The sequence below is a fragment of the Grus americana genome, chromosome 5 (assembly GCF_028858705.1).
Source record: "Grus americana isolate bGruAme1 chromosome 5, bGruAme1.mat, whole genome shotgun sequence".
Taxonomy (NCBI): Eukaryota; Metazoa; Chordata; class Aves; order Gruiformes; family Gruidae; genus Grus; species Grus americana.
In genome coordinates, this window is record NC_072856.1 from 1,765,283 (window position 1) to 1,779,363 (window position 14,081).

The window sequence follows — 14,081 nt, forward strand, 5'->3', positions numbered from 1 at the left end:
TACGGTTTCAGGGAAAACCCCATTTGTCTAGATAAGGAGAAAAGGAAGTTTCTTCCATACTCTCAACTTCTAGGTTCTCCTGACCTTGCCGCACTCAGATTCTTGAGCAACACAAAGGTTTTTGCCCCCCAACACAAGACACACTGAAGCTAAGAAAAAGCCCCACAAAGGCAGCCTTTGGACCTATCCTTTCCACAAACACCCATCACAATGCCCCAAGAGAAAGAGGGCCCACACCTAAAGCCAACAATCCTTCAAAGAAACCAGAGATATATCCTTACTTAGTACTGCTGTTCCTTCTGTCCACTGTTACAGCTCCAGTTCCAATTTGCACTGAGGGTCCACTAGGTAAGGGCTGGCTCTGGAAGATCAACTCTGGGGTGAGATCCACTTCTGTAGGACTCACCATCACTTTGGCTGCAGAAAGTAAAGCTGTTTTCCCCTTGTTGTAATTCTCCAAGACCTATTCAAGGCAAGCAGAGGAACGGTAATGCTTTAACGGAGACAGCAAGCTTTGCTTTTGTCAGCTCAGGACTTTCCAACAGCTGGATTTGCCTCCGTTTCTTACCACTGCCTTCCCACAAACACAGGGCAAGATCTTGAGATAAAGGATAGCATCAATGAATTCTGACATACTCTATCCCGTCAGAATGCCCTGCTGGGAATCCAGTGCTGGGAGGAGCAACCTTCAGACTGGGAGGGTAGAGGAGCCTTGGCTGAGTCTCCACGGCCAGGAACTGCAGCTTAGTGATGGAGACCCAGTCTACAACCATTACTTATAAACAAAATCAGCCCTCAGACTAATAGAGGGGCTGCAGTTGCAGTGTGGAGGACTTCTGGACTTCACCTGAACTGCAGTCTGTAACAGGCAGCTTCTGAGAGAAGGAACCAAACGCCCAACCTCACATTAAGTTTGGAAAGAGGACCTAGTCTGGGACTCTGGGTATTGGGATGGAGATCAGACCTCATTACATTCAACTCTAATAGCCTGTGTGTGACCGGCCCAGAGCACAATCTTCTTTCTTCCTCCCCTCCAAAGTAAATGGTCTTGTACATTTAAACAGCCAGCTGTCCTGGGTACATAAAGGCCTGTGACAAGACACTCGTTTTATCTGGGCACCTAATGGCCACTCGATCCTAATTCTCTGCGTTACCTTGTTGAGCCCTTCCATGACCACATATGGGAGGTGTTCGTGCAACATCGCCGGCGAGATGATCACTTCATTAAAAGCCTTATTGTCACCCCAGATAGCAAAGTAAGTGGGATCCTCTTGCTCACAGCAACTGGAAGAGGAGTTGGGATATAGAGGGGAAAACAGGGAGCAGGGGATGAAAAAGCAGGCCAGTATTTTGGCATGCAAAAGGAAGAGACAGCAGGTTGCAGAGACAGAAAAAGAGGAGGAAAAACAGAGGGAGAAGATGTTAAAGTACACATGCTACTGCCATTGCAAAACTCTGCGCTAGCCCACAGTGACATGACTATCTTTTTATTCTGACAGCACCGACACAATCACTGTCACTGTAAGACAGCAAGGAAAAAAAGAAAATCACCACCTCCTTCCTAGATGGGTTCCTGCCTTGGGGAGTCTTTTCCAAAAGAAAATTTTCACCCTGACTCGTGGGCTGGCTGCAGAGCCGTGCACAAACTCACCAGCACTGCTCTGCGGGATGATTGTGCACCACATGGATGATGCGGCCGGGTGGGTAAAGCGGTGTGCTTGCAGAGAGGGCGATAGTCAGATCGCTGGGATGGGTCCAGAGGCGATTACTTGTCACTGAATTTTCTTCCGTCTCTTCAGGGAGCTCTGACTTGGGTATGCACTTTGTAGCACCCACAATGATTCGCCACTGTTTGACACAAGAGAAAGGAGGGAGAATATTGAGAAGAGAAAAACATCAAAGGAAGAAGAGAGTCATCTCACAAGACGCTATCGGTAGGTTTAACCTGAATACCTAATACCAGAAAAGGAAAAAACCCACAAATCTTGTGCCTTGATCGCTTAAATAATAGACCTAGAGACAAAGATAACCCTGCCCAGAAAAGCTGTTTCTTCCTTTTCCAATTTTAACCTTAGAAGCGGCAACATCTCATCCTTCCTTAACCATACAAAAATCTCCAGCAAAAAAAGGACCTAGAGTAAGCACCAGCTTGTCCACCACCTGGTAACTTAATATTTTCCAGGATAAACAAGGTAGATGGAATCTGAATTCTTAATGTACAAATGTATAATGTATAAGCAAAAAACTATACAACATAAACAGACAAAACTTCTGTTTAGGCCTTTCTTTATGCACTAAAAGAAATCCTAACAAAAATACTCCAAAAAACCCATAAGCCAAAACACAAAACCCAAAGAATGCTAACAAGAAAAATAAATATAAGCTCAGTTTTCTCCCTCTACAGGTCATTTCTATAATATTTTACCCCTAAAAATCTTCATGTCTTATGTTTTTTCCATCTCAGTGTAATGGTAAAGAAGCGTGGGGAGGAACAACTTTCCACATTTCCTACCTCCAAAACATTAACAGGCCGCTTATCCTAGAACAGCACCACCCAGACAACACACAGGGGTGTCTGTAAGTAGATGACTTGTACTTCCTAGCCCCTTACCATTTGTTACTGGCCAAGAAAAGCTGCAGTTGGAACACAGACTTCAAAACAGGCTCAGATATCCAAGAAAATTTCCTGCTCAGTTATTTTAGATGGCAAACTTATGGTGCATGAGCCAGAGTCACTACGCAGCCTGCAAACAGCGCAGCCCTTTGCCCTGACCTCTCTAGCTGCCTTCCAACTCTTGCCATCACTCCTCTGGTTACTGAAATAGTCATCACAGTGGACCTGAGGAGACCTGGAGGGCAGGAGAAGTCTGCAGTAATGCTATGTGACACTAATAGTTTACCTTCACTGCTGAGAGACTCACCTTCAGGTGTCTGTTAATCTTACCTTTGGCTTGTTACTCCTTTGAAGAACATCCAGGAGCTGCCGGCGAAATCCCTCCAGCTGAGAGAGACCAATTCTGGAAAGGAGGAAAATGTGTTTACAATAGCTGGGCATTGAAAAGCACACAGGTAACAGGATACAGGGACATAAGGGCAAAAGAAAAAGAAACTATGCTACAAAAGATACTAGAGAGGGTTGTAGCATTGTCCAGGACCAATAACCAGGGTTAAGAGGCCACCGGAAACCATCGCGACAACAAACAAGTAGGAAATGTAACAGCAGATACAGATCAGATCACAGATATGAGAGAGGTCAATGAACAGATAAGGAGGGAGGTGATGCAATCACAGAAACAAGTGAGCAAAAAACAAGTACAGGATGACATGGAACAAATAAATTAGAAAGGTGGCACAGAGCTATATGACACCTCTAAAGAGATTACAGGATGCACAAGATTTTGTCATACAGGTTACCAAAAGGCATATTCGATACCATTTAGTACTTTCCCTCCACTGAATTCTACATGCCTTATATTGTACAGGCAGAAATGTCACCATTTATCTGAGGTCACACAACAGGGCAGAAACAAAAGTAAAACCCAGGTTGTCTGGCTCCCAGTCCAACGCCCTGCCCAGCAGAACATGTCCCCAGGAGATGATGAGAGGTGAAAAACACCAAGACACGAGAAATGATGGAGCTGGTTCAGAGACATGAGATGATATGGAATAGATATTCAGGGACAAACAGTACAAAATGAGATGACAGCACAGCCAGTTCAGGGCAGAGTGTAAAGAGGCAACCAGGAAGATGGTATCAACATGTCAGATACCACAATTAGTGTAATTACAGAGAGAGGATATTCACCCTTTTCTTTCATACAGGCAGCTGAGAGCCAGGGAGGGATATGCCTATAAAAAGGTGTGTGAAACACCAAAATAGGTGGTCCAGGTAAGAGACGCAGCAATACAGGTAACTAGGAAGACAAGTAAGAGGCATACAAGGACAGATAAATGAGGAAACTGGAGACAGACATGATCTAGGTGTTTCTGATAAAAACAGGTGACTGGTATAGAACAGCAGACACTCATCAAGAAATTCAGACACTTCTCAACTTGCCTGGGCACTAGATCTTTGCCAAGCACGACTGCAGTCACAAACTCTTTTGAATACTCCATGGCATCCTCACTGGAAGAGAAACAGGACCAAGAAGAAGCAAACAGTGTTTCGCTAGCGGCAAACTGCACTTCATTCCCAGTTTACCACTGGTGTCAGAGGTTACTAAACAGTGAACCAGGGCCATAAAAATCACAACCCATGCTGCTCAAGGCTTTTGGGATTTGCACCTTGATAAAGAAAAGCTCGATATTCACATGCCATGCCCCAAGCAACTTTATTCTGCGTATGGCTCTAAATATACTTGAAAAAGGAAGTACTCTCAGTGCCTCAGAGTCATTTTCCAATAGTTCAGAATGGCCAGGACAGCAGAGAGGAAGAAGATATTCCATGCTCCTGAGACTAGAAAAACACTGCAGACCTAAGATGGCCACTTTCTGCAGCAATCTGAGTACCAAGATAAGAGGGAATTAAGGCTTTCACTCTATAAGCTGGTTCTGCAATCAACTACCTTCCTAGATACCTTCTGAACCAGTTATCACAGGCAGAGGCTGCATCATTGACCTAGAGATGATCCTGGGCACGACACACAGTGCGACAAAAGTGTGGCAGGCAGAGGCACCTCCCTGAACTCTGAAACAGTTGAGGGAGCAAAGGATCTCAGGAGTGGAAGCTCTGAGCAGAAAACTATAAAACCCTCATGAAACATTCTAGCATGACTCCTTTATAGCTACAGAAGACCAGGGATTACTATGGCAGCGTGCCGGTACTCAGATTCATTAGCAAGATGGTTTAAAACCCTTGGCTGCTCCTGGAACACGATGCAGTAATATCACAAGAAGCTTCTGATAATCCGTACCTGCTTTCGAGTGCCCCCATGATGTCTGCCACAACTACAAAGACTTTATCTCCCTCCACAGCAATCAAGCAGGATGTTTTTGTTTGGCTGCCATGTAAATGATGTGATCAGCAGGTCTGTTCCAATTTACAGTGGGAGGAATTAACTATACCTCTCTTCAGACATCTCTGAGGCAGCTACGCTCGATTCCCCTACAGCCAAGGGAAACAGGCACCCAAGAAGCACAAATCCCTCCAACCTATTTTAGGCAGCCACTCTAGAATGACAGAAATCACACCCCAGAAGTGCCAATTCCTTTGTCAGCTGCAAAAGGAGTCCAAACAACTAGATCAACTGATGCAGACATCTATACTCGGTCAAATATCTCCCTTACTGTACATCTATTTGCAGCAGATGGGGAAAAGGACACACTGGTGCTGTGCAGAGAACAAGGAAATCACACCCTGTCCACTCAACTTGCATTTTCCACTAGTCAGGGTGAAATTAGAGCTATAGCCACAGACAACTAAGTCATAAACTAGAGTATTTGGGAGAGTGGTCACCTGCCATCAAAACCTTAACTCCAAACTACCACACAGAGCAAAAGCTGCTGACAGCCCTCAGCTCCTATAAACTGGCTCTCCATTTTTCTGCATGCTTCTCAGGGCAGAGAGTTGTCTTTTACTGCTCCTCAGAGCATCACAGACAAGACCTGATTCAGCTAGAACTACACCCCACCTGTCACGGGTCCTCCTGCCCCAACACCTACCTCAGCAGCCCCCCTGGGGGAGAATAGGCAAAGCACTTCAGCGATGGGTACTGCGGACGCAAAAGGAAGGACAGGATGGCAGCTGTGCCAGCCCCTAGAGAATGACCAACCACAATCAGGCCATAGTGTTTTGTTCCTCTCCCCTGAAAAGAAAAAAAAAAAAACAAAACAAGAAATTGAGGTCACACTGAAAGGTAAGTCCACAAAACCCCCAAAATCTGTCCTCTTCCCCAGCTGTGAGTTTTCTTCCTTTACATGAGCACCCCAGACTCCAGCTAACCAGCTCCTCCACCAGTGGGAACTAGTGAGGGTATGCTAGATTTTAAAATGGAAGAAGAGTTCTGATTTACACTGTTTAGTCTAAGTCACAGTGGCAGTGCCAGCATATTCCTGCCCTGCAACATTGCTTGTTCTGAAGGGATGCTAGAATTCATTCTCTCCTACATCCCCTAATCAGTGCTTGACCTAGTGGATCTTTCCTAAAAGGATAAAGTCAGAACAAAAAGGAAATGTACACAAGCGGTTTGAGTTATTTAGGATCTGATAGGAGGTTTTGCTTCTGCTTAATATCCGAGTCCAGGCTCACACATCTGCAGTCTCCTTGGTTCTAGAAATGAGTTGGTTTCATTAATCCTATCACTTGTGCAGGCTGAAAAACAGAAATCTGAACTAGCGGTTTGAACAGTAGCCTTCTAAGTCTAGATGCTCTCAACAGCTGACCACTGCTCAAGTCACACAGAACAAATACAAGAACAAAAGATCTCCTCTTTGTGTCATTTTCCTCCTCAAGACCACCTCTAAGCCACCGCCGTGCCTGTTAGAGTCAGCGAGGTGAATGCTGGGGGAGAATTAAGACTTTATACACCTCACTTGTTATACTTTTTCCCTAAACATCTGCTGCTGGCAACTGTCCGAAACAACCTACACATGAACCTTTGGTAGGACCTCAGAGGGCATTTACATTTTGGCCATACCACTTGTTCAGATATTCTTCAAAGTTTAGCTTCTACACACAAGCCAGTTACTCCCTCTCATATTAATTGAGCTCAGGTCCAACTAGTTACACAATTTTCATCAATTAGAAGGTGGACCCACCATAAAGCCAGCTTCAAACAGAACAGAATATGATGTTTATTATCATGCACAGGAGACAACCAAAGTATAGAGCTCTGAACACCACCATATCCTTACCAGTCAAGGTGGCAACTGAGCTCTGTAGGACATCAGGAAAAAATCCTCATGAGTAACAGCTCACTCAAGACCCATTTTCACTTTCTGGGCAGAGAGCAATAAAGCACCAGACAAAGTAGTCTGATGCCAACATATCTGTCCTTACATCTACCAAACATCACGAGGCAGATGCTTCAACATTGACTGGTGACACTCAGGTTTCACGGAACCATTGAGGCTTTTCTCCCTCTTTTCTTTCTCCCTTGAGCTATTGCTAATTTCCCCACGGGCACCGCTCAGGCCAAGGGACTCTTCGGGCATGAGACAAGGACAGCTGTCTGACAGCAGGGAATCCGGCAGTTCCAAAGTTGCCACCCCAACGGGGACATAGACTCTGCTATTACTGACATATAAACTAAAGTAAGCTGCTTCGTAACACCTCTCTTGGGTTCTCCGATAGCTCTCTATCACAAAAAATGTGTGCACACAGACAGTCAGCATGGCATCCCATTGCTGTCTCCAAAGAGAATCTCCATAGAGATGAGATTTTAGTTCCTGTTGATTTGTTTTTAATGTTCCCTGCCCTGCGTTGCCACCAAATGGGACTTCCTGCCTCAGCTTTGCCGGAGAAAAAAACAATAATAAAAATCAGGAGCTCTGCAGTATCGGTGGTTTCAAGATAAAAAAGCCTTGGGGGAATGAGTAACTAGTTGCCTGTCTGGCAATCCAGAGGGACAGGAATTGAAGGAAGATTTCAGAAATTAGTACAACAGATTCAGGGGCATGAAGGTTTCCCCAAAACCAGTGTTTTAGGGAAATCTCATCTTCTGTATAACCTGCAACAATAAAAGAAACCTAATACTCACTAAGTCTCGTCCAAAAGCTTGAGAAAGCACCATTTCTTGCTCCAGTTTCTTCTTGATGTACTCAGCAGATAGCACCATTCCCTGAGGGAAACATGAAGCCAGAGCAGGATGTAAAGGGTTGCATATCAGCCCTGATCTAAACATCTAGCAGCCACCAAGCTGCCCCGAATGCTGCGTGAGCTCTAGAATGCCACACAGCACGTGTCGGGGTTGAGAAAGAATACTGACTCTACTCCACATTTAGGAATAGACTTCATTAGGCAGATGCCTTGGCTCACCGATTACCAGAGCCACAAACTGTTTAGAAGTAATGACAGTTCTTAAATTAAGGTAACACTCAAAGGACCTATTCCTGGGCTCATGGTGCAAAGTCTAGAAATAAAAAAAGCAAACAACAAATATAAAACAACCCACTTAAACACAAGGTTGTGCATCTGGAAGCTCAGAAGACATTGGGACCTGCAGCAGAATGGTGAAACAAACTTTGATTTTCTGTACATCAGTGCCTTAACTGCAAAGCTGTACTCTTCCATTTAAATCTGAACATGAATAAAAGCAAGAACTAGCCTAACAGGGAAAATAATACAAACACTGAGACGCTACTGGAGGGAAAAAGTGGCAGCACTATCTGTACAGGAAGAGTTATTGATGACTAGAGAAGGCAGCAACTATTAAGGGGATTCAGCTGTCAAAGGACATTAATCACAAATTATTAAAGGTTTTTATTCACTAGAAGCTAAGAAGATGGGAAACAAGCAGATAGTCCTGTTCTAAACATCCATCCTTCTCTGCTGATGGCTGCATCTGAGGAGCGTTTCTCCCTCTGTGCAATAATTACAAATGCAGTTGATCTGTTATAAACAAGCAACTAGAATTTAGGCTGTTGCATAAATTCTTGGTTATGCCTTAAACTGTCACAAAGTCAGTGATAAGCAAGCCTGAACTACAAAGGCTGAAAAACAGTGATGTAGTCCAGGGTGAATATGGGTAAACAGAAATCAGCTACTTCTAATTTGGCGATTACAGACCTCAAATAATTCACACTGGGTGAGTAATAATTGCCCAAAAAACAGGGAAGATCATCTCCTTTGCTGTTTCCCATCACACCCCTACCTGAAACCAGTTTAAGTACAAAGTGAACATTATTGAGCACTGTTTAATCTCAGAGCGATAAAAGAACTCGTGGCCCTCTCAAAAAGCAAAGAAATGTGGAATTTTCAAAGTCCTCAATATCAAACACACCATCAAAACCAAGCTGACTACTGAAGAGCAAGAGCAGAACACAGGTGATTCTGCTGAGCCTGTGAATGGGCCATCAGTAACACTGCCATCATTATCAAAAAGCCGATGCCATGATATTTCATGCCCGTGTGCAGATCTCTCAGCAGCTAGCCAGCTTCCACCGCATTCAAAAGAGTCTCTACCTCCAGCTCTAATGAGAAGTGAACAGCAGACTACTTATATAAATTTCTAACATGAATTTAGGATTCTATTTTTGAAAAGCATGACCTAAATCCATGGTGATGTTACTAATGGGCTGTTAGTCAGCCTTATAGCTATATTTTTGATAATTACAGTATATTCTAATATAGACAGTGATTTTAATAATATGGAATAAGACTTTTATCGCTGCAAAATTACATTTAGACTTTCCATTAAAGCAGACACTGGTTTCATAAGTTTCAAAGAAATAAAACTATCTGGGCTTAATTTTCAAACCTCACAGGTAAATAATCAAACAGATTGGAGATCTAGGGAAAATGAAATGGAAATATTCTGTATTGCTTTGCAGCTTGAAGGCACGAAACTGCTCTGCGATTATTTGAACGGTGTGTGTGAAAACCCACGGAGGGGGTCTATTTGGTAAAGAGCTTGAAAGTTATTGCTATTGCTGACTGTCATATCAAACTGGTGAGAGCTGTTATCATGGCTGAGCTTTCCGGGCTTCCTTCTAGCAGCTACTTCTTGTCATCTCAGTTGGCTCAACACCAGGAAGCAAACCTTCATAACATCATCATTTTAGTAGTTTTGTTCTATTCCAGTTCTACAGAATAAAGTATGGATTCATGCCCTTGATTTATGATTATTTTTAAATTAACTTTGTTATAAAATCAGTGGATTTTATTTCAAAAATTACGAAGCTAGGGTTTTGGGGTTTGGTTTTTTTTGCAGTTAATCTCCCCTAGGGATTTTCACAACCCCCCCTTTTTTTTTGGCATGCTAACCCATACACCTTAGTTACAGCTAGATTTTTTGACCCAAAATAGCTCAGAGACCTATTATACATTTTAACTGAGGCATTCACAGCAACCCAAGCAATCAAACACTTTCAGCTTGGTACTGGTGGAGTGATAAGAAGGCTCATGTAAACATCAAGAGGTTTAATTTGTAGGATGTCTGATCAACACTGCGTGAAGTGCAGTGACGGGCGGGCTCCGCAGGCAGAGATTACAGGCCATGCCAGCCTGCTGGGTGTGCAGGACAGAGTCAGCAAGAAAAAACAGAAATCTAACAACTTACAGGAAGCTCCCAAATGGCCACGTACTTTTCTCCAAATTAAATGTAAGTGTTAGCAAGACACTTCATTTATTTTTGTATTAAAGTTGACTTCTGGACATTAAAAATGCATTAAGACAGACATTTTTAAATTCTATTATCTTCATTAGTTTCCCTCGGGAATCAACAGTACATTATTGTCTGAAGATTAATACTGATAATAATTTAAGATAAAGCTATATTTCTGTACTAGCAATAATCAAAAAAAAGAAATAACACAAAGGCCAAATAAAAACTCAATATAGAACAAAGGGAATGATCTGATAATGTTTCATATAAGCTGCTGGCACATGAATATTTTCACATCAAGATCAAAAGAAAAGCCAACTTCTGCAAGGATCTATTACTAGCTTCTCTGCACAAATTTCAGAACAAATACGTCTTCCCTTTGGTTTCCTTTTAACCTCTCTTTCTTTGTATGAGCTGTTGATCACACTGATTGTGCAAAGTCATTTTGAGCTAAATGAATTAGTACAAGAAACAAGGGATGTTATCATTGACAGTAGACATAACACTTCAGAAGTGTTAAACAAATAGCAAAGATTCACAGAGCTAAATATCAGTTATGTGACAAAACACTACCTCATTTATCTATGCTTCCATAACACGTCCTATGTAATTGCCAGGGTGATTATTTTTCTCATTTTGGGGGATACTAAGGAAACAGCCATTAGCCAAATAACAGGTACACAACTTGGTTTTCAAAAAACCCACTCTAGGAGACTTGGAGACCACCAAGCGCCTAGACAACACTTCCTTAGGTAACTGCTTCTTTGTCAGACCCATATCCAGCTAAGCATTTGAGTACGCCGTTATCTATCAGCTCCTAATGCTCTACTTCCTCAAGCAGAGCATCAAAGCACAGAGTAGAGGTTTGGCATGCAGACAGGACATCACAAGTGATGCGGGAGCTCCCAGCTCATGGCTCCCAAGGACTTACGAGCTCAGCGTCCCTCCCTGAAGGGACCTGGCCCAGAATAATCAGCAGCATCTTGTCTCCCCAAGCAGCAGCATTTCCAGCAGCAGCTCCCTTCCACCACACACAACCTCCAGTTTGTATTTTTCTTTCCCAACCTGGCACCGCATCTTGAGAAGCTGCCAAATTCCTGATAATCTTAAAACTCAGCATGTTTCTCATTACTTTGCTGGACTGGGGCAAAAGGTCAGCTCTATAGTAAATTGATTTAGTCAGCCCAGATCTGATCACTAACATGGAGCATCAGTCTAATTACACAGATGCAAGTGCTGCCAGTATCCTTTTATGAGGTTCAATATGCCTATCCCCTTGCAACAGAATTTTAAAACATGTTCTCAGGGTTTGATTGCAAATTCTGAAAAGGTCAGTGGAAGGAAAAGTAAATTGAATGACTCCAATAATCTTGTTCTAGGTCTCCACAGATACCTTTTACAGTTTGGTTTTTACTAATTGTATGGGGTTTTTAATTACAGACGTAGTGATTTTAACAGTTACAACTAAGGATTTTATTTTAACATCTCAAAGCCATTTCACTGCAATTATTTAACACCCTTCGTAATTGCCTGAGGTGCTTTTAAGACCACTTTTTTGGGACCTATAATTAAAAAGTCAAAATATCAGAAAAAGAAGTGGTGGGGTGTTGGGATTTTTGTTTTGGGGTTGTTTTCTTTTAACAAACCTTGTGTCCCAGCCATGTTCCATGGTGCCCCTCAACTGGAAGGCGCTCTGCATCCCCAGTTAGGTCAGTCAGGGCATCCTGGAAGAAAAACAGTCACCATGCTTCAGGAAATCAAACACCACGTGTGAGTCGGGAAGGTCTCAGACTCTCCTGAAAGTCTACCAGGGTGTCCAAGGGTATGTGAGGTCACTGCACAGCACACTTACTTTTGGAGACAGAGTTCCTCGGATACTAATGACCACCTTCTTCTTATCGTGGTCCACAGCCACATAGAAAGGCGTTTCATAAACCTGGAAAAGATCCACTACTGTAAAAATCAGGTGAGACATTCCTGTTTAATTATTCTCCTGCTCAGGGCAAAGGAGGCAGAGCAGCCTGACAGGTTATGCCTTATGGGTAAGGACTCCTCTGAATGATCTGATTTTTTGGCAGTAGCAAATATTTCTGTCCAAGTGGCAGAATTTCTTGATGGAGAGATAGGATGGGAAGCTCTAGGGTCAGGAAAAAAGGCTTAAATTTCCTTCTTTGTACCACTACACCTGGAAGCATGTAAATCCCATTAGGAAGGGCCTTGGGAGCACACCCCAAATACGAAGGGGGTTGCAGATTCTCCTTACTGCATCATGGCAAGATGTGTAAACAATGTCCACTGAGGTCATATTCTCATCCAAGAAGTGACGCCGGATGGCAATGGCATTGCAGCCACAGCAATTATCCTCTTCAATAGTGACACTTGGTGCATAGCGGGGACGTGAAGGACAGAGGCAGCAACATCTGCAGAATTAAAAAATAACTTTGAGGAAAAGAGGAACATGGAAGAGATTGGCTTTAGAGTGGAACACCTAGGGATAAGGGAAAGACAGACCCTGCATGCCACGCTGGCCTCATCTTGGCAGTAGTGATTTCTTTCACTTGTAGGAGCTCTTGCACAAAACAGCACACAAGTCATCTTTCAGGACCAAAAAGGGGCACTGGGATCAGATGTAGTTTTCCTTCTGAGCACCAGAGAGAGCTACAGTGCAACCAGACCCCAAGGAATCAATGCCTAGTGGGGCTGGGATCTCTCCTCAAAGGATGCTATGCTTCATAGCACAGCCCCATGTTGTTTCAACACACAAAGCAGGTAGCATTTGCTGAGATCTAGATCTATTTATAACAAAAAAAAAAGTAAAATGGGTCTAGATTCATTCCAGAACAAAAACAGAAGCACAGATTTTTTTTTTTTTTTGGTCCTTCTTTCCCTTATGAGACACTTCACAAATAAAAAGGACTCAAAAGGAAGTATATTCAGCACAGAAGCTGCCTGAATAAGTGCAAAAAGCTCAACCCCAAAGAGAATCTGATGACAGCATTATAGCAGCTGAAAGCAAACGTTTAAAACAATGCAATCCTGCACTGAACTACAGCATTGCTACCATGAGGTGAGCACTATACAGCATGGCAGAAAAACGATTAGTCAGAGAGAACACAGCACAAACTCTGGCCAAGTCTTGCCAATGCTTTAATAAAGACCCAAATGTCAGCTCCCTGCGTATCTGGGCTTGCTGATAAATCTGATTTCTGAGCTCCAAGACAGTTATTTTGACTCAGTGTGAAAGCAGTCTTGTGCCAGATGAGTTCTTTCTGCTGCCTGTTCAAACTGCACAGGACTGGCATGATCCTTAGTGCTCCGGAGAAGAGAGAGCATAGGGCAGTCTGGTTTATTTAACAAGAGAAGCAGCTAAGCTACTGTAAAGACTGAAAGACACTGGAGTATGAAGGCAGAGAGTTACAGAGAGATGGAAAGGAAAAGCATGAGAAGGGAAAAGAGGAATAAGCAGAAGAAAAGATGAGGAAGAATAAATGGAGGGGTGATGAAGAGAGCAAACTGATGGAAGAAAGGAGAATTCTAAATCTGGGAGAAAGAAGGGAAAAGGAAAGAACAGAAGGCAGAGTGATAGGCAGGATGGCCACTCACGAGCAGGATCTGGCCAGGCGACAGAGTCCACATGTGGGCTTCCTCATCAGGTATATGGGCCAGCCATAGGCAGCCAGTGCAAACAGCATGTAGTAACACACCTCTTTGTACCGCTGCATCTCTTGCTGAAAGAAACAAGAGACTCACTAAAGGCCTTGTTCTCTTAGATTGTGAGTTTTTTCTACTGTTTCCCTTTTTCCATCACAGTTAGACACA

The 14,081-nt window shown here is 43.2% G+C and overlaps 1 protein-coding gene across 8 annotated transcripts in view; it reads right to left on the reverse strand.

The window, feature by feature from the left end:
• Nucleotides 1-14,081, reverse strand: part of DAGLA (diacylglycerol lipase alpha) — a 78,650-nt gene that overhangs the window by 12,249 nt on the left and 52,320 nt on the right. For all 8 annotated transcript variants that reach the window (XM_054828119.1, XM_054828120.1, XM_054828125.1 and 5 more), the window contains 11 exons: nt 13,866-13,990; nt 12,526-12,682; nt 12,115-12,198; nt 11,909-11,986; nt 7,698-7,778; nt 5,662-5,804; nt 4,058-4,126; nt 2,945-3,017; nt 1,652-1,848; nt 1,155-1,284; nt 282-463 (listed from right to left, as the gene is read on the reverse strand). In XM_054828119.1, coding sequence (XP_054684094.1) covers nt 282-463; nt 1,155-1,284; nt 1,652-1,848; nt 2,945-3,017; nt 4,058-4,126; nt 5,662-5,804; nt 7,698-7,778; nt 11,909-11,986; nt 12,115-12,198; nt 12,526-12,682; nt 13,866-13,990 — 1,319 coding nt within the window. The remainder of the gene's footprint in view (nt 1-281; nt 464-1,154; nt 1,285-1,651; nt 1,849-2,944; nt 3,018-4,057; nt 4,127-5,661; nt 5,805-7,697; nt 7,779-11,908; nt 11,987-12,114; nt 12,199-12,525; nt 12,683-13,865; nt 13,991-14,081) is intronic.